The sequence below is a fragment of the Urocitellus parryii genome, chromosome 1 (assembly GCF_045843805.1).
Source record: "Urocitellus parryii isolate mUroPar1 chromosome 1, mUroPar1.hap1, whole genome shotgun sequence".
NCBI classification, from domain to species: Eukaryota; Metazoa; Chordata; class Mammalia; order Rodentia; family Sciuridae; genus Urocitellus; species Urocitellus parryii.
Window position 1 is genome coordinate 231,852,538 of NC_135531.1, and position 21,967 is coordinate 231,874,504.

Below are 21,967 nucleotides of genomic sequence, written 5' to 3' on the forward strand. Positions count from 1 at the left end.
AAAATAATTTTTCTAGCCAAAATTATGCTTCCCTTTAATGTAAGTAATTATTCTTTCTTAACATTTAAAAAACAATCAGATTGCTATTTTCTCTGAAACCATCAAGAACTCACAAAACAGTCTTGACTTTTTATTATTTCCCCCCAGAGATGAATTAGTACACTTAGCTGTTTTTTTAATAAATTGTCTTAGAAACTCAGATAATTTTGTTCCTGCTTTACACAATAAGCTATACATACATAAATAAAAGTGAGTTTCATATCATCACAGCATCACTGAAAGACTTTAGATAAATCAAGAGGATATGTTTGAGATGATTTGTTCTGAAATAATTTCAATTTACATGGAGAGAGAAAAGCAATCACCTATCCAGGCTGCTATGAAGGAAGAGTTCTGAGTGACTGCCAATAAGGACAGAGACAGTATACACTAAAGCTGAGTCAAAAGGGGAGAAAAGTGGTTTCAAATATAAATCCCAATTAGACACAAATATAGATGCTCCAAATTCTATCCATTGATTTGCAACTGAGTTGCTTCTTACTGTAAATAGTTCTTCTGAGAAACACCACTTCATATGGCTAGCTATCACACCCTTACAATTATTGTGTTTGTTCTTTTATAGTGCAGAAGGAATAGAATATTCTTAGTCTAAATAGAAATACCTGTAATCTTCAAATGTTTCTGGTGTGTTAGCCCTCATACTTTAGCCTGCTTGTTTCACAATGTGACTGTGGGTCACATGAGACTTTATGTTCATACATTGGACCACACATAAGGAGTTACACTACGGAAGTACACTCAAATGTTGCAAAAAGACATGGGCTCTAGAGTCAGAAATGAGTTCCAGTCCTAGTGTCTATATCTATGAGATAGGTAACTGCAACTGTGGTTGTTACTTAATTACTTCAAATCCAATTCCTTATTTGTAATTTTTAGAAAAAAATAGTATTAACTTTGTTTTTTTTTTTTTTTTTTTTTTTTTTTAGAGGAGAGAGAGAGAGAGAATTTTTAATATTTATTTTTTAGTTCTCGGAGGACACAACATCTTTGTTGGTATGTGGTGCTGAGGATCGAACCCGGGCCGCACGCATGCCAGGCGAGCGCGCTACCACTTGAGCCACATCCCCAGCCCAAAAATAGTATTAACTTTGTATGAGTTTTGACAATATGAGAAAGTATGCAAAATCCTTAGCTTAACAATTATGTTGGAGTGGTTGTTTTTATTGTCATTAACGTAATAGCTGATAGGCCTGGCTTTTGGAGGCTAATTTAATCTGACATTTTAAGATTGGGTATAAATTAGAATGTATTGAGAAGGATATTTTGGCTGCAGATATTCAATAATGTACTTAGCTCCAAATTGCAGAAGAATTTGATCAAAATTCTAGTGGTGAGTTGGTTAGTCCTGGTGGTTATGGAATGGATAGTAAGAGATAGATCACAAAGGGCACAGACCTTAGTGAACAAAAAACACAGCAGAAAAGTTTTTGAAACTGGAGAACTAACAAGGCAAACAGAAAAACCAGGACAGCTGGTTTTATGAAAATGATAACAAAGGTCTATAAAAGGCACATATAGTGATATGAAAATAGTTGTTGGAGAAAAACATGGAATATGAGGACAGTTCTTAATACTAAAATAATAATAAAATTTATCAACTATCACTTTTTACATTAGGAAATCTGAATTGTTCCACTTTTTTTTTTTCCCCACTGTTTTTAGTGGTGCTAAGGATCAAATCCAGTACCTCACACACCCAGTGCTTTACCACTGAGCCACATCCCCATTCCACTACTTTCTATATGCTACTCAAAGTGCAAATGGTTCACTGCTTATCACTACTCAAATAGATATGCTAAAAAAACATTTCTAAAGTTATCATTTTCTGAGTATTTACTACGTTCAGACATGGTAGTAGGTGACAAATTATTTTTAAACCTAAAACACCAGAAAAGTCATGTCATCACATTAATTTTATACAAGAGGAATCTGAGGATCAGAAGGAAGTTGGTAAGAAACTAACAAATTTGCATAACTAGAGTTAAGATCTGAATATGTATGACTATGAAATCTATACGTAACACTGCCTCATTAAATAGAATAAGACGCAGACATCCCAAAGTCAATTTCAAATGACTAAATTGTCTACATTACCACTTCTCTCATAAGCATGGATATGTGTAAATTAAACTGAGTAGTATATTTGAGTACCTACAAAGTGACTTCTGTTTCAAGAAGTTGAGAATATTCCCACCTTCTGCAGAGTTTCAGTTAAGCTTTTTTCCTTATACTGAGCATCCCCAGTACCTGCTGACTTTCTTTGTGGCACCTATTACTTCTAATTGAGGATTTCTTTTCCCAGACGCATTAAGTAACTTTTTTTTCTATATTATGTTTTCTCTTGAGCAAATACAAAGAATTTTTACTTATGTTTTTAAAGTGAATTCTCAAATGCTGACTCCTGTCAAATATTCATTATAAAAATTCTTACTAATTTCTCTGAGAGAAAAAGAATTAAAACAAAAATTAACAACACAGATTATAATAGTCTGCTTAGTTTTGAATGTAACATGAATGGTACATAGGTTTATCTCTTAAATACCACCCCTAGAAGATTCCAGACACTCTCATTCCAATGTTTTATGCACTGGAGAAGAGTTTACCTGTCCTCCATTTAGTTTCCTCATCTATCTCTTAACCACATAAATCTTGTAGGTCCTGTTGCTAGATGAACATACAGGTAGGTAGCCAAGTTCTCCAAAACTCAAGTAAAAATCATATACATTTAGAAAAAAAAAATCTACAAATTAGTAACTTCATTCTCAATATTCCTAAGCCATGGGCACGAAAGAAAATTTAGATCACTGTCATAACATAAATGTATTTGATTTAGTAAAAAGACTCCCTAAAACAATCCTTCTTGCTGTACAATATAATGAATAAAACTTAGGCCTTATGTCAGATATAGGGTTTGCCACTATTATTTCTGAAATACAAACTGCTACTCTCTAGGCCTCAATTTCATTAGCTATAAAGCAAACATAACAGTTCTTACTTTCTTTTTTTTTTATAAAGAGAGAGGGGGGGACAGAGAGAGAGAGAGAGAGAATTTTAACATTTTTATTTTATTTTTTCTTAGTTCTCGGCGGACACAACATCTTTGTTGGTATGTGGTGCTGCTGAGGATCGAACCGGGCCACACGCATGCTAGGCGAGCGCGCTACCGCTTGAGCCACATCCCCAACCCACAGTTCTTACTTTCCAACTGACTATAGTAAGGAGTTAATTTACATGAAGTCCTTATTAGAAAGCCCAGCACATAAAGACATCCAATTAATGCTAGTTGCTATTATTATTGTTTTTATCATAAAATAAATAAAATTAAACCAATTTTTCTATAGTTAAAATTCCCAATACTAACCGTGATTCCATGCCACCATCATAAGAATGTCCTCTTCTTGAATGCTCATAGTCTGACCTGCTATAATCAAAGTAATCTCTATCCCGAGGAGACCTTTCTTGTTCTGCATATCTAACACATAAAATAAGAAAGCCAAAGTTGTAAGTTGAAAACAATTACCTTATAAATATTTAGGAGAGTAGCTAAACCACCTTTATGATTGCACATATTCTCAAACTGGTTTTAAGTAACAATTTATTTTGCTAACACCCATTCAGTCAGAATTACAAACTTTCAGCTTGTATATAACAAAATGCCTGGAATTCACTTAACCAAACCTGTTCATCTTGTTTCACATTGTCCTGAGAGAAATTTATGGGGAAATCAATTATAATTGTCAGGAAAAAGACTATCCAAATAATTTCTTTTACTTACCTGGTTCATTTATCAAAGCACTGAACAAATGAGACCAATGTCATTGGTTGGGTCTCCATAAGGCTCAACTCTACTGCAAAAGACTATATTTTATTCTTGAAATTGCGTAACTAGATAATAGTGAGAAAGGTTGGAAATTATTAGCAAACAAGGGTTCATTGCCTTAGATCCATTATGTGAGTCTTTAAAGTCAATTAAATCAGAGAATTTTATGAGAAGTTATATACATTATAAATATGGATATTAACATAATTCATATTTTATATACACATCTACAATTAAGGTATGCATACATGTATATTGTTTGTGTTCGTGTGTGTAGAGACAGAAATAAATATCTATGTATAAGGATGTGTGAATGAGTATATATGTGAGTATAGAATATGTGATAGGTGGAAGACAGTGAGTAGTCCACAAACCAGGGAAATAAACTTGGTGTTTATAATGCAAACTTTTTGAAAGATTTAGCAAAGTAGAATAAGAATAAAGTTTATAGAGAGTAAGGATGCTTTTCCTTCCAGAAATGTTTTCCTTTAATTTTTTTGTACTGGGAATTGAACCCAGGGGCACATTACCACTGAGCTACATTCCCAGGCCTTTTTATGCTTTTGTACTTTGGGACAGGGTCTCTTTATATTGTTGAGACTTGCCACAAACTTGTGATCTTCCTGCCTCAGCTTCCCAAGTTGCTGGGATTATAGGCATGGACCACTGCATCTGACCAGAAATTCTTTTTAATAGTTACAGCTTACTAAGATAAATAATATAGTCACAATATGAATACATGGTGAACATATGGTAACATTTCTGGATTGTTAAATCTTAATTATAATAAGATGATATGATGTATATAAAGACATTTTGTAAACTATACAGAGCTATGTAAAATAGAAATGACAGCAGTAAACACCAAAACCAGTGTTTCAACATCCACCCTAAAATTAGGAAGCTAAGCTCTAAATTACTGCACAAACTTATTATAAAAAAATTAAATTACACTTAGAACATATAAAGCTTTTTTACCTGTCTTCTGGAGAAGAGGTCCTCTGATATGAATTATAGTTTTCCCTTCTGTCATGACCAGAAGAATGCTTTCAAAGGGAAAAGAAAGGAGTAGCAAACATTTTCTTAAAAATTTATGTTAAAAAATATATAAATAATGAAATACATGTCTCAGAAAATTCCAAGTACTTTGGCTCACATTTGTGGTTATATTCAAGTCTTATAATACTGCTTTTACCCCAATCTTCCCTATATGAAAAACACAAATAGTAAAGATTACTGTAGATGGGTAAAATAAAGAGCTAGGAGAAACAAACTCTAACTCTATATTTATAAAAATTCTTTTATTTTCAACAAACATTATTTGAGCATCCGAATGTATAGTGCCATGTCAGACTCTAAAGAATTTAAAACAATAACAACTCAATCTAAAGAAAAACATCCTATGCCAAATCCTCTGAAAAAGAACTAACATACAAATAAATAACTTCATGTAACTTAGGACTGACAGGACAAGTGATATGAGACAGATATAAATCAATTCAATTTCAACACATATCCTAATTAAAAAATCCAAATACAACTAGCCAACATTGGTATTGACAAGCTTTTTTAAAAAATTCAAATAATTCTTTTTTAGTAGTGCTGGGGATTGAACCTAGGCCCTTGTGCATGTGAGGTAAGCACTCTACCAACTGAGCTATATCCCAGCCCCTCAAATAATTTTAATAAATCTTAACTTGAAGAAAAAAAGTATTTGTTAAACAATTGATCTTGAAATCTAAAAACAGAACATATCAAACAATGAGTTGTGTAAACTTACATGCTTGCCTCTTTAATGAGAAAAAGATAAATTTCAAAATAGAAACTTGTTCTGAATGGAAATGCAAACAAGCTCTAACTTCCTCTGATTCTGTGATTATCAAGTTAACAGCAGTATGAATCTAATATTATCACAAGTAAATGGCCGATCTCATAAACTATTGAATTTTTGAATAATGTACGCTAACTAGACTAATCTATGAAGAAACATGAAATAATAATTTAAAGTAGCCATAGTTTTGCTATTATTTTACACTAAATGCAAGCATCTTAAGATCTAATTATGATGCATGGTGATCAATAATAATAACATTATTGAATACACACACACACCCCTAACAAAGTTTTTAATTTACTTATTACCACAATAAAGTAGAACTGTTTAATGACATAGGTTTTTATAAAACTTTACATCAAGATCCTAAGCCAAGGGCTGTCAGTAGTAGGGCACATGCTTAGCATGCATGAGGCCTTGTGTACAAGCCCCAACACCCAATATAGGGGAAAAAAATCCTAAGCCAAATATAGAGCAAAAAATCCATCCCATTCAGGGGTAACATAAGACATAGCCCTTCCTGTGTAGATATTCTAAAGGAGCTTGTGATCTATAAGATTTCCACAAGTAAATATATTCTTTAGATATTCCAGAAAAATTAAATATATTCTTTAGATATTCCAGAAAAAGAGAGAGAATAATTAAACTGCATTATCTAGTTTTTCTTTTACACAGCCAGACAATTATTTTGACTACATTAGAGAGAAGGCCTCAATTCTGTGGTAATGATTTTTAACACATCTCTGCAACATCTATTGTGAATAAGGGGGAAGAACCAAAAACACTGAAAGAGAAGGATTTCTTCAACGTGATCAAGTAAAAAGGCACAGACAGTAAGTACTGTAACAAGAGACCTTGAGTAGAAAATAATCACTGGGGCACATAGCACTGAGTAATTACAGTAGGACTTGAATTCAGCTTTGATGAATGAATAGGATTTCACTAAGTTAAAAATCATAATATAATTATTATGATTTTTAACTTAGTGAAATAATCCAAATATTAAGAATCTGAATTTCCCTACTTCCCTTATAAGATTAGCTTATAAGTTAGAATAATAGTTAATGAAAACAGTCAAAATTACCTTTAAAATTCTGCAAATTATTCATTAAGGAAAACAAATATGATGACACTATGCAGTCACTCATGGTCTCTAGCAATGTAGAGAGCAGTGTGAAGAGGCAAGTGGAATAAGAGCCTAAGTCCAGTGGCTGTGAGCATCCAACAGGCTCAGGAAAGAGGTTTCCAAAAGCAAAGGAAGTCAGTTAGCCCCATGCCAGTGGTGATATGAAAGCACAGGCTGGATGTCTACATACCATGGAGGCTAAAGGTTGTTCTCTTAATACATAACAGGATGGAAAAGATGGCAGCATAAGCACTTTCCACGTACCAGACCTTGTCCCTACTTCCTGCTGCCAAGTAGCTTGTAGTTTGCTGGTTCTCTTTAAAGAAGTAAGTTTAGGGTACAGAGTTAGTAGAGGAGAGGAAGGGAGGAGTATTGATTTTTTATGAAAATATACCCTCCCTTTACTGACTCTGAGCCTAAGAAGTGTTACAATTGAAAAGAGGAGGAGGTTGACTAGTTTGCTTTCCTGCCAAGACCACTCACAGGCAGGAGAGTTTTGAAAGCACATGGAGTTACTCTCCCTGGTACTGTTCTGCAACTCTTTCTACAACTCTTCCCAACCCAGAGAAGTTCCAGCCACAATAGACTCTTTGCTTTTATACTTGCTGTTCTCTCTTCCTGACACACTCTTCCCTCAGGTATCTGCATGGTCAACCCTCTTTTGTCTTCTACATGCCTCTGCTCAAATGGCTACCTTTCTTTTCAATGGGCCTCTACACTAACCTGCCTATTATAAGCTATAATTTCTTAATGCCACAAATATCCATACCCTAGCTTATTTCTTTTCTCCATAGCAAAAATCAAGTACTTAAAACTCTAACATACTATATAACTTATCTATGTATTAAGTTTATGGTTTATTTTCTGTATCCTCACACTAGAAATATAAACTCCATGAGAACAAGGATTTGTTTTGTTCACTACTTTGCTCAATAGCTTAAAAAGTGTCACTGCAACATTATAAGAATTCAATATACATGTGTTGAACAAATATAGCATATTTGTTCAACAAATGAAATATGAAATATGCAGCAAGAAGCTCACATTATGCAAAGATATACAGGGACCTACACCACTGAAGGAAGGAAATACCTGCCTTCCATGTCACACTCATTCAGGGAAACAAATTCCTTAAGAATGATGGTGGAATCTCCTGTCATTTGGTACATATTTTCTTTTGCATGTGCTCACACATTATTTGTAGACACACTGATGTATGCACACACATGCACACACACAAACACACAAAGAAAACATTTCATATATTCTTTCGCACATAGTTACTATTGTCTGGCCAAGTAGCTACCTTTAAAATTGTGTGGAGTTTGAAGCATGTATAATATCACTCCACTATCTAATTCTAATGCCCCAGTTATATAAATGCATTGTTGTTTAAAGGATAGGTAACTAACTATAAGTTTGCATCTTCTATCAAGAGTTTCAAACACTTACTTTTATCTGTGCCACACTGCTTTTCATTTTCTATTGCCAACTAGTCTGATCAAAGAATCGTTCCTCAAGTTGGTCCAAGTAATAAGTACACAATAGTTTGGATTGCTGGACAGTTTACTTTTTCTGTCTGCAAACATCACCTATAAAATAAAGCAAAGAAAGCTTTGTTAATAATGATAAATTGTGTATAAAATAATGATATATTCTTTCCACATATTAGACTTTTGAACACCTAATTTTTCTTAATCAATAAGAACAGATATAATCAATAATAACAAATTTAAATCCCTAAATAGTTCCACAAAACACATACTAGCACATACTACTGAAAAAGATGTCACAAACAAAAGAGCACATAGGCTTTATTATAAAGACAGAACAAATTAATTTAAAAATAGTATAACTTTATTAAAAATGCTCTCAGTGAGGAATACCTATATGATGTAATAGTACCGTAGTATTATAAAAAATGCACTGAGGAAACAGTCATAGAAAAACAACATAAAGGGAGTATAAAATAGCCAATGTTTCTACATAAACTAAGAATGAAGTAACTGATGCTCAGGCAATGATAATCATTCAGAAATAAACTGACTCCATAAGATATATAAGGTACTAAACTAAAATAATTGCCTCAACGTGATCTATTAATACTTCAGATAAATATGCACATTTGAGAACTAAATATTTGGCTCCAAATAAACCTACTCATCATTAAATGCTAAAATGTCTTTCTATAAAATAAATTTTAGCAATTTCTACAAAATGCTATGTTATATTCGCATAAAACTGCCATTTAAGCATTTTATTGGAATTACAAACTCAAATGATTTATGGTGTGAGGTAAGGAAAGTATAAAAATAAAATTAAGTAGAATTAATACATATACAGAATACAGAGAAAGGACTGTGTTCAATACCAAAGTAACTGAATAACTAGGAAAAAGATTTTTAATTTGAGGACTAGAAAAGCTATTATCTGGTCTATTTTCTTCTTTTTAAAGATTGGAACACTAAAAGTCAGACAAGTCATTTCAACATTCTAAATGATAACATCAGTTAGTGGTGGACCTATAAGTAGAAACCCAGGCTAATGACACCTAGTTACACATTCTTTTCACACATATGAATAATTTTGACACTGTAAGTAAAAAACAGCTACTATCACTTATGGGGATGTACACAAATCATTAAGTCAAATGGTCAGCATGGAATCCAGGTTAATAAAAGCAATATATATATATAATTCTTTACAAACTTATTAATCTATGAAATATCATTGAAATCTAAAAGCATATTACTACTTATGGATCTACAGCTATAGTTCAACAGATTAACGTGCCTAACTGTACGTAATGAGTTCATATGAAGCCTCTTTCTTTTGACTAGTTACTACGGCAATTGTGGGCAAAGCTTAGTCTTATTTTTTGGCTGGCAAGATGTCCCAAATCTTTGTATTTTTCTTCAAGGAATGACTATAATCTTAAATCTTAACAACCACATCAGCCACCGGTCTATCTAGTACCTTATTATGCCCATAACCATGACATTATTGTTTGAACTCAGTTTCAGAGTAACTTTTCCTACTAGAGTCTATACCTCAGGTAGACAACTGAAAAAAAAAAAAATCTCAGAATAAGTTACATTAAACGTGTTATAAAATCAAATTTGATGGTAGTAGTATGGAGAGGAGAAATATGCTCCCCTTCCTTAAATAGCCTATTTAATATAATGCAAGAATTACAATCTTAATAAACCTGTGTTAACAAATCAGATTATAAAAATAAGGGCTGAGGATGTAGCTCAGTAGTAGACTGCTTGCCTAGCATGCATGAGGCCTTGAGTTCAAGACAGAAAGTTTCAACGGGGAAAAAGGAATGTAGAGACTAAGAAAATTCAGACAAATAATAATTACACTATGTGGTGGGCTGGGGACGTAGTCAATGGTAGAGCACTTGCCGCATGTGTGAGGTCCCGAGTTCATGTCCAACAATACAAATAACAGTAATAATAACAAAACACTATTTTCTTATAAGAATCTAAATAATAAAGGTGTTTTGATTTCCAAGACCACTGTAGCTTATTTGGCATGTTTTGTGCAAATTTTTAAAAAGGGTACCTGTACTTTCAACTTAAAAATGGCTATGTAGTTCCTACTAGTGCCAAACCTTTCAAAGATAACAACTATAAACTCTTCACAAAATACACTACAATCTGAAGGCACTACAGAGAATAAACAAAAACAGACTAATTGTGGAAAGGAGTAGATGCCTAGGAGAAAGGAACATGAGGAAGTTATCTTCCATGTTATGACTGTAAACTTGAGTGCAAGCTGCAGTCTGTACCAAGCATGGCAGCCAAAAACTAATAGAAAAACTGCAGTCATTCTCATTTGAAGAACAGTCTGAGGTAATCACAATTGTTGGAAAGCAAGGAGGAATCAGAGGGGAGACAGCCAGAAAAGGGAAGCCTCCAGTGGCATGGTATAAACTCTCCCCAAATCTCTATCTGCCTCTGAACCAAAACATGAAGAAGGCAGATTACTTCTGAACCAGCTCAGGACACTAGAATTTGAAATTTAGTTCAACCAAGTCAACTGCTTAAAAAGTCACCACTTCTCAGAATGTAACAGAATTCAAAGTCTCTATAAGTAACAGTATCCAGGATATTATTAAAAACAACTTATTAAAGAAAGTAGCTCAGTTTCAAAAGACAATCAGAGGAAACCAATGCTGAAATGATACAGATACTGGGGTTAGTATAGAAGGTTCTAAAAGCAGGGTTTTGAAAACATATGGAAAGATACAATAGGGGGAAAAACTGCCTGGGGGAATTTCAGCAAAGAAAAATAAATGAACCAAATAAACTCAAGAATTGAAAGATATATGAAATATAAAATTTACTGGATATGCTTAGAATAGATGAATGAAAATAACAAAAAGTCAGGGGAGTTGAAGATAAATTGACCGAAAATACTCAATCTAAAGAACAGAGAGAAAATATTTATAGAAATGTGGGACAATATTGAAAGGATCCTCATATGTGTAAATAAAAAGTCCAAGAAGCAAAAGAGAGAAAGAATAAGGAAATTTATTTTGAGAAACAGCAGGCAAATTTTCCCCAAATTTGTTGGACAAACCTAAATTTACAGATTGTAAAAGCTCAGAGAACGTAGGATAGGATAAATATAAAGAAAGCTACAATCACACACATATTCATCAACATAAATCAAAATATAGATGAAGCATCAGAAAGCAATCAGAAACTTTCATATTTTGGAGCTTTGCAGGTTTCAGATTTTCAGATTAGGGATGGTAGAACAGTAAAATGCAAATATTCTATGCAAATATTAAAAACCAAAAAAAATATCCAACTTTAAAACACTTCTGATCTCAAGCATTTCAGAAAAAGGATCCTCAATCTGGAGTCAAACTGTTGAGGATCAAAGATAATGAGAAAATCCTGAGTAGTAAGAGAAAAAAAAAATCAACACATCACATATAATTCAAATTATAGTCATTACTTAATATTGTAAAAATGGTGTGCTCAGTCACCATGTTAAAAACCAACATGAATTACAGCTAACTTGTTATATAAAATACGAATGAACAAATCTTTCCAGTTAACAAAAGCTACTTCTCTCTCACCTTGGGTAGACACAACTCTGCAGGGACAATGCTTATCTTGGCTGGATTTTAGGCTCCACTTGCCTCAACAAGATGACTCTGTGCCATACATAAGTAGTATGACTCCCTTCAAAAGTCCTGTTTTTATGGCTTTAAAGGTATAGATAGAGCCATAAACTAGAAACTTAACTAAATTCTGCCCAAAAGCAAAGGATTTTTTTCTATCTGTATCAGTACAATCACTGGGTCATTTCTATATTCTTAATACCTTTATTATGCATTAATACATAATTCATGCAACCACAAAAAATATTTACTGCACCTCTAGTATTTGCCAAGAACCTTTGTAGGTGATGGGTGATAACAAAGAATAATCCTAACAAATTCTCCTGCTTATATCATGCTATATTATAGGTGTCAAAAGCAAATTCACAATAAGTGAAACACCTAAAACCTCAAGTAAAGTGGCGGGTTGTACTTTTTTCAACATGTCAGTTTCAGATCATTACTTAATATTCCAAAACTGGTCTGCTAAGTCACTATGTTAAAACACAATTTGAATGATGAAACTTACACGATAGGGGAATTACTTGTACGTGTATTGGAGCCCATCTAATATACTAAATCAGAAGACAGGGGATGGGAGAAGAGAAGGCTCAGGCCTACTTGTTTTATGAAAACATTCCCAAGATAATTCCAATATCCAACTCATCCCCAAGTCTCTTCAGCTCTACAATTCTGAATCAAAAGCACACAGTTTCTCAATTTTCTTAGGCCATGAACCACTTAGGTATAACACAGGGCCCCCACAGTCTAACTCCTTTATAGTAAGAAACTTAGTCATAAGCTAACTGGAAAGAAACACCCAAGTTTCAAATGTATTATCTTTACCAATTCACTGGTAAGAAGTCTGCAGATATATGTAAAAGAATATGTGTATCAGTGGGACTGGGATTGTGGCTCAGAGGTAGAGCGCTCGCCTCTAGCAGGGCAGGACCGGGGCTCGATCCTCAGCACCACATAAAAATAAAGGCATTGTGTTGTGTCCATCTATATCTAATAAATAAATAAATATTAAAAAATAAGAATGTGTGTATCAGTGATTTTTATAATTGAGAAATCACGCTGTAATTTATGATCACTTTTATAATCTTATTCAGTCCTCATAATTACCTTGATTGGTGGTTTTAGCCTTATTTTTCAATGGCAGAACTAAGTTACTGAGAGTTGAAACAATCTATCCAAGTAAACCATGTCTAGTAAATGATAGAGCTAAAATTCAAACCTAGGTTTATCAGATGCTTAAATCATTTAATATTGTATCTTAAAGGATCCCAAATAATAAATTGATGTCAAATTGATAAATTATAAAATGCAAACAGGTACAGTCTGTACTACCCAGAAAACTTCCTTATCCTAAATGTATCCATTCCTTTCAGATAACAAAGACTGTAGTGCTAATATAATGAAGCACTACTTTTGGAACATGCATAATAATTTTAAGGATTCCTTTACTTAATTAGCACACTGTGACCGAGTACAGTATAAGTGAATAAATCACTTTACTCTATCGTGGAAGATTAAGTATTTTCTTTTACTTTCCCTCTGGGTTATGAAACCCATTTTCTCTTCCCAATTTTCTATGTATTTTATTTCAAATTGCCTTACTTATTTAAATTTAATGAGTTTTCTTTCTGATCAGTGTTGTGTTTTTTTTCCCCTTTCTACTATCCAACCTTCAGCAGCAAATAATTTCTGGCAATCAAGTATAATCTGTTACATGTCCATGCCTCAAAATGTTAAGAGTAAAATCGATAATATTATAAAAGTAGACTCTTACTTCAGTTGTAACAAAAAATGCATATAGTACTATAACTGTCCAGATTTATACAGAATATGCCTGTAGGGAAATTCTGGAAGCTCAACATGTGCATGCTTGATATTTAGACTAATTGGAAATTCCTGCAATGAGAGTAATTTATCTAGATTTTATAGTTCTCCCTGCTCTTCTTAGCATCACTGTGGATTTTATGATGAATTATTAAATTTCTCCCCTTATCACAAGTAAGCAAATCAGCAAACTATTCCTGCTTCCCTGAGCAAGTAGGGTATTTTGCAACAGGAGATGTAGCACTCCTGGGAGCACTAGTTTTAACACGATGAAGATTTTCTATCAGCTTCAGCAAGCATCAGAAGGCAAAATATTTAATAACATTTCTAAGAAATACGTCAAGACTGCTAACTAGAAGCTATGAAATTGTAAATTCTGCAATTTTGTAAAAAATTTAGAACATGAGAAAACAAACGGATGGCTAGAAGACACTACTTTCTAGCTTATTACAAAAACAGAACACTTCTACCTCCTGTTACTTGGGGTCTTCCATTCATGTCAGAAAAACTCACTGAAATGTAATATGATAAAACTGCTAAAGAAAACAGGAATTGGGGCTGGGGATGTGGCTCAAGTGGTAGCACGCTCGCCTGGCAAGTGTGCGGCCCGGGTTCGATCCTCAGCACCATATACAAAGATGTTGTGCCCGCCGAAAACTAAAAAAAATAAATATTAAAAAACTCTCTCTTTAAAAAAAAAAAAAAGAAAGAAAGAAAGAAAGAAAGAAAGAAAAGGGGAATCAACAAAGTGAATTTCCTTTAGTTTAGTCTATTCATTCTAAAGACTGACAGAGGCTTGGTGAATTTCAAACATCACTGTGTTAAAAACCAAAACAAAACAACAAAAAAACTCTTGGTTACCCAATGGGGAAAATGATATGTAACAATATTCAAAATTTAAAAATTGCTTAAATTGGTTCTAAATGCCAAAATGTAATGAAGGGAAAATGACAGGACTCTCTGGAAAATCCCCCAACAGAAGCCAAGCCTACATCATTTCCAAATATTGTTTTTCCTTCTCAGGGAACAAAAAGGAATAACTAATTGGCCATAGTTCTTAAGCAAAATATGACAAGATTGCTATGTAATTTCTATATCTGTACTGAAAGAAAATTCCTTTGTTTTGGAAAATGTATCTTGCTCTTTTTTGTAGGTTATATACTAATGAGAAATTTGACCATGATATGCCACATAAAAAAAAAAGTGATGTGAAATTTGATTTCAGTGTAGACTCACAATTTCAAGAGAGAAAAAAAGGTCAACACTCCTATTGCCTTTTCAGAAGAGTCACCAGGTACAGGTTGATAATCCTTTATCTGTAATTCTGAAATATGAAAAACTCTGAAAATATTTAGCAGCAAAACCTGATATGGGTTGGGGTTGTAGCTCAGTGGTAGAGCACTTGCCTAGCATGTGTGAGGCACTGGGTTCAATTCTCAGCACCACATAAAAATGAAATGTTTAAAAAAAATAAATTAAAAAACCTGACACGCTAGGCTAGGGATATAGTTCAGTGGTAGACTGCTTGCCTAGCATGTGTGAGGCCCTGGGTTTGATCCTCAGCACCACACAAAACAAAAAAACAACAACAACAAAACAACAACACAACCCTGACACACATCAACTTGAGACTTAACCCCTAAACCCTTGAAACAATGCAGGAATATAAACGTGTTTGATTAAAGGATACTGACTGGGAGCCCAAAAGGGAATACTCAATAAATATTACATGCACTTGTATTTCTTTTCTAAATTCTGAACAATTCTGAGATTTGAAACAGTTTTGATTCCAAGAATTACAAATAAAGAACTGTAGACCTATATAATGACCTCCTGGTTGGTAAATCCAGAGGCAACTTTCCTCTTAACAGACACTGTTCTAGTATTTGATATTGCTATTCCCCCTTTTCTTGAAGCTCTCACTTCTTGACCTACACATTACCTTCATTTGGTTTTCGTCCTCTCTTCTTGGTCCATCCCTTTGGTATTTTTGTGTTTTGTTCATTGCTATATTCTCAACACTCGGGGCTCTCAACACATATGTTAGGTTAACAAATGAAGAGCCTCGACTTTTTCTTTCTCCATATTCTCCCTGGAAGACCATCTGTATCTCATAGCTTCAACTCACATGTGAGAACAACTTTTCACTCCAGCTCAACAGTCTCTATAAGGATCCAAATCCTATGTCATAGAAAGCTTAGAAATAAATTTGCTCCTGATTTTACTGCATTCTTTCTGTATACGAGAGCTTAGAAGAAGGCTCCATTCAGGGAAGACAGCATAATGAGACTATAACAGTGTTGTCTTAAAAACATATTGGTTTTGACCTCCCTAAAAATTTTTCTCACCAGGTCTTTATCTGTAGGTTGTAATAACTTATATCCCTGTGTATGTTATTAACTGGTATTCCATCGTATAGAGTAAAAAGATTTTTAAAAATATCTATAAAGCTGCTCACAGGAAACCCAGTCTTTTATAAAAGTTCATTCCATTTCTAAATATTTGATACTACTCCATATTTTCCAAATGTCCTATGTAAAACAGAAATTGTCTTCATGGCTTCAACAATGTTTCTGCATATATTATTTCATAACAAAAACTGTTCCTCAGTACCAGTCCAGCTCCTAAATAAAATAAATCCTAAAGAACACCCTTCCTGCTACTATACTCTCAATCATTTGCACTGACATGCTCCTAAGACTTCCTCCTCTTTGCCTTACTTTCCCCCTACATCCTTTGGTTAACAGCTCAGCAGCCTGGCAACGGTTTTACCTTTACTGATAAACCTCAGCATCTCATTCACTGAGAAAAATGGTGTCAGTATGGTTTTTCTTGGCCTAATGATTAAGCTAAATATATACCTATTTTCATGACAAGAAGACAAAACAAAACATTAAATTTCAAACCTGTATCACAACTCTCACCACTCTACTTAGTGAATGCTTTGTGGTAAAGAAAGAGCTCTAATGATTCTAATCACCCACTGAATGCTTCCTTCTTCATGCTAGTTTGTGCAAAGAGTCTCTTTGTGAAATAACATGTGAAAACTTGTATTAAAAAACAGGACCAGAAAACAATGAAGCTGGAGCCATAAATGATATTTATATTATGTTGTGGCTCAGAAAAGTACTTCCAGAGGAAACAAGGAAACACAAAGCTAACAGAAAGAAGTATGGTCAAGGTTTTTTAGTAACGGAAGTGCCTACGTATACTGTGGTGATACATATGTTAACAGCACACTGGTAAACGTTCCTATCCTCAGGTGGAGTAGGAAATGTTAAGTGGTATAGCTATGCTGTAAACACTGCACTTCCAGAAGAGGAAGTACAACCAGTGGGTCTGGAACATGAAGAAAGAAGCAGGTCTAAGGCTGATTTCTGAAGGATAAGTAGGAATTATTCACATGGAAAGGAGGAAGAGGTCATTCAGGAAATAAAATCAGTATGTGTAAAGACAGACAATAAAGAGTTTAGGCAATTCAACGTTGTTAACAGTAGAGCACAGGGCACATGTAGAGAACTGAACAAATGAGATGGAACATGAAACTGAGGTGTGAAAGGCTTTGTGTGAACTCACTGAATCCTTGATGTTCTTAGCTATTGCTGCACACCCAGAAGCTAGGAGAGTACCTGACACTTAATAGATTCCAATTTTAAAGCTAAATTTTAAAAAAGGAATGTGCCTTTTTGATGATTATTCCCCATTTCTTCCTACACAGAAAACTCTATAATGCTATTTTGATAATTTTCTTATCAAGGAATATGCTGGCAGTCTAATTTCAACTATTAACTCCTTTTGGAACCACCAAGTTTTGTCGTAACTGCTTCAAAGCAGCACTATCAGATGACATCTTCTATTTGTCTTCACTCATGTTAACCTGGAGAGCAGCTTGAATAAATTTCCTTATTGAGCTAGATGAAAAAAATACCAATTCCATTGCAAGCATTGCAAAAGGAATTGTGACCCTAAAGGAGTTCTTTCAACCTCACAAGAACATATCTAAGTAATAGCAATGCCTTATGCCTTCATCTGACCTTCATCCTACCTTGTCTCCTCCCCACCCACCAAGTCTGTTCCTCAGTTTGCCTAATTAACTATATGGGTTGAATACATTCTGCCAACTCTCACAGAACAGCTTTGAAAACAACCTTTCTGATTATCGGAGAGCCATTTAGTAAACCATAATCAGGATTAAAAAAAAACTTGAAGGACTGAGCTCTATAGAGAAATTTATGAAGTAGCCTCTTAGCTCACAGTACTACATCTTACTGCAGAAGCTCTTGACACCAGATCTAGAATGAAGCTGTCTAATAAACTAATTCAGGTAAGGACTCACAGGGTACATTTCAGGTGGAAGTACTGTACTGTCTAGCTCAATCCATTCATGAGTTAGGCTCAAAGACAGGTTAAACCTGAGCTGACATTGACTGGCTCAAGTGCACACATTCTATCTTCCATTAACTAATCCATTCTTTAATCACAGAAGCCTTTAGTGTGTACCCAGGGCAGCCCATATTGCCTTTCTGCTATCTGTTCACTTGGAAAGACTTATTAGCCTGGCTACAAAGAGAGAATGTTTAATTCAATCCATTCCCTTCTCTCTCTCTCTTTTTTTTTTTTGTACTGGGGACTGAATCCAGGGGTACTGTACCACTGAGCTATATTTCCAGTCCCTTTTTCATTTTGAGACAGGGACTCACTAAGGCTATAACTTACAATCCTACTGCCTCAGATTCCTGAGTTGCTAGGATTATATGTATGTGCCACCATACCTGGTGACAATCCATTCCTCTCTTCATATACTATTTTTGAAGACAATGCTTTGAAAGTTTGCACTCTGTTGTGAACATTTAAATGTCTCTTCCACTGTCCAACTGGGAAATGTATATACTGAGAAAAAAGCATAAGTCTGGGGGATTGGTGAAATTCGTATGCCAGAAGCCTTATTGTTCCATTACCCTCTCATGCTAGGAGTTCCAGATTTAAAAAGAAAAGTAGGGAAAAATGAAAGGGAAACCCTCAAAGTTATCAATTGGGATTAGCTGTAATACTAATAACCATTTCTTTCTATTAGCTCTAGGCCAGCCATAAACAAATCATGGGTATTCTAGGTAGTACAAAATTAGTCTACATTAGTACATGATAAACAAAAAATACAAATTCAAATTAGGACATAGTATTACAAATACACAAAGTGTCACTATGTCCTCTTTTGGTAGTTTCAGATGGAACTAACTGTAGGTCACTTGGCTACATACAATTATTAGGGAGAAGAGCCAGCCTCTAAAGACTCTGGCAGAACTGACAGAGCTAAGAAAGCTGGTTTGGAAAAAATAGTTAAGTAGTCTAGGAAATGTCAGAACTCCAAAAATGATTGCAGCTAAATTCTCCAAAGTGGGGAATGATGTGGTAGCAAAATAGGGAAAAACCAGCTGGCCATTGATCAAATACTTCAAATCAAGGAGGGCAGAAACTCAGATTGGGGAGTGGAAAGGACATAGCATAGCACTAGGGAATGGGCTAGAGTAGTGCTTTTCAAATTAACTGGCATGACAACCACTTGGATGGTTTGGTAAGAGAAGTTTTATGAGCCCACATTCCCCAGGTTCTGATTCAATAGGACTGGCATAAAGTCCAATAGCTTACATTGCTCATAAATTCCCAGGGGATACTGATAGTGTTGGTTTAGGAGAGCACATTTTGGAACTCTGAAGAAAGGATATTAGATCAAGCTTCTTAGCTTCTCAAATATGACCAAGAACAGTCTTGAAGCCCCAGCCAAATGAGTTGGAAAAGATTCCATGAGGGTGCCAAGGACACTTAAAAGTAAAAGGGCAACATTCAGAACCAAAAAATAAGAACTTTTGCACAAAGAATGCATCAAATGTACTGCAACAGTAAAAACAATTATCACTAATGCTTTATACAGGCCTTTTGCCTTATGCATATCATTTTTCATCAAACTTAAAACCACCCACTGGGATAGGCCCTTATTATTTTTTTTTTCCACATCAGGAAGGCAAGACTAGAATGTTGGGTAACTTGCTCCAAGTGTTAGAGCGAATATGTGCTACACCAAGACTGAAATCTTGGTTTGGTGGCCCATCAAAAGTGGGTTTCCTCTTCCTACATGTGCTGCCTGTAGCAATGTAACTCCTGGTCAAAACCATACTTTCAGTGCCAATTCTAAATGTGCCTTTTCATAATAGGATGATAACTATGTTGTTAACTCCTGCATTCACAGGAAATCCTAAAACAAGGTAAATTTAAATACAGATAAAACAGACTAAGGAAGAGGCAGATTAACTGATATGAAGACCATGTTTACCTGCTATTTCTAGTCTACAGACATGCAAGGGAAACTCTTACTCCACCTTTTTAAAATTGTTGGTTTGGGTTTTTGTTTTTAGACATGGAACCACAGGGCCTCATGCATGCTACAATGAGCTACATCCAAGACCCTCTTACTGAAATGTAAATCACCTAATTCTTCTAAAATTTAGCCTTTTCTCAAATCTTCCCTTTTTCACTTACCTCAGAAAACTGTGAGGATTAAGTGATGAAGGGATTACTACAGTTAGACTCAGTGAAAATAACTATGGTGTTGCCATTAAAAAAGCATATTGTAGATCCAGCTCAGTGGAGAGGTGGAGACTGCGACCCAAGTTTAGGAGTTACCGCATTATTGCGGTACCGCTACGGAGGGACAAGGGTCCACAGACGAACACCATACAATGAAAACCAGCGTCCCCTCTGAAGGATCAGTATTTACCCGGCAAGACAGCGAGAAAGAAACATCTAGTGAAATTAAACAAACAAACAAACAAACCAACAAACACCTACAGGGATATTCCGTTGGAAAAAGGCAAGAGCGAAGCTTCCACAAGGTTAATTAACCACAGTTCACTGATCCCACCCCCTTGGTCCCGGGACCCAGGCACTAGGAAAGGGCCCTGGTGAGCCTTTCGGCTCGAGAGGCTCCGGTGATCCGCGTCTGAAACACGTTGCACACCATGGAGGAAGCAACCACCGCTGGTGCTGGATTTCAGCAACAAAGACGCTGCGAAAGGAAACCCAGAAACCTCACTAGCAAGCAGGGTCCGAACGCGCAGGCGGAAAGCCAGTTCACGGCCGCCCATTCCCCTCCCTCTCTGGACTCCCCGGCCCAACCGGCTCTCACATCCCGACCTCGTGGGCCCACAGGGCTAGAGTGGCCCAGTGCCATCCAAGGTCGTACCGCCGCCGGCACCCCTCGTAAGCCCTTCACTAGCCACCCCACCCAGCCATCCGCCACCCCCACTCTGGGTCGCAGCTCGCGGCCAGTCTACGGAGTTCCATAATTACCTAAAGCTCCACCGCGCCGCCATTACACCGGATGTACATCACTTCCCCTTCCCACAGACTGGCAGCAGGAGGAAGGCGGACCGTAACACAAACCTGACGCAGTAGGCTATGGGACATCAACCCATTAAATTAAGTTTGATAACATGGAGTAATACCAGATTCAAAGCAGTTGATCCGGCCACACGCCTTCCGTATCAACTCGGCGACAAAAGAAAAGTTGATAGGAACTACAAAGCCCAGCATCCACCGGCTGCGCGGGCGGAAATGACGAGTGCAATTGTGGTTTGGGCGTGAGAAGGCCTCAGGGCACGGTGGGAATTGTAGTTTTTAAACCTACGCGGGAAAAAAGCACATGCAGGTTGCCCATTCTGGACTTGATAAATGGTGCTGACTTTAATCCGAAACTGCTTTTATAACATTACAAAAAAAAAAAAAAAAAAGTCCTTTGTGGTCACATTTCCGTGAAAATAATTTCTTCCAGTCTTGGGGATCAAACCCATGACCTCACACAAGCTTGGCAAGCACTCTACCACTAAGATGAACCTTAGCCCTTTCTGAAAATATGCACAGAAAATATAAACCTGTTTTTAAACTTTTTGCAATAGTTCGTCCAAAATATTACCAAATGTTTAGTACTTATTACGTTCCAAGATTTTAAGACTAAGTAAATGAAAGCCGGACTACAAATAAAATGAAATAACGAGAAGCTAATTCCGTAGCCTATGATTCTTCTGTTTTAAGTGACGGTGCCAAATGTTAAGACATTGTGAGGATAAGGAGGTGATTATCTAGCAGAGTTGGAAATAGCTGTCTGTA

At 35.5% G+C, this 21,967-nt stretch overlaps 1 protein-coding gene across 2 annotated transcripts in view; it reads right to left on the reverse strand.

The window, feature by feature from the left end:
* The window catches only part of Cwc22 (CWC22 spliceosome associated protein), a 59,152-nt gene extending 37,782 nt beyond the window's left edge, over nucleotides 1-21,370 (reverse strand). The window contains exons 1-4 of one of the 2 annotated variants that reach the window (XM_026392037.2): nucleotides 21,307-21,370; nucleotides 8,293-8,432; nucleotides 4,859-4,926; nucleotides 3,422-3,532 (exon numbers count right to left, since the gene is read on the reverse strand). In XM_026392037.2, the coding sequence (XP_026247822.1) occupies nucleotides 3,422-3,532; nucleotides 4,859-4,926; nucleotides 8,293-8,319 (206 nt within the window). In that variant the 5' untranslated portion in view covers nucleotides 8,320-8,432; nucleotides 21,307-21,370. Of the gene's footprint in view, nucleotides 1-3,421; nucleotides 3,533-4,858; nucleotides 4,927-8,292; nucleotides 8,433-21,151; nucleotides 21,220-21,306 lie in introns of those variants that run through there. The other variant, XM_026392036.2, reaches the window with a different exon arrangement.
* Nucleotides 21,371-21,967: the final 597 nt, after the last annotated feature.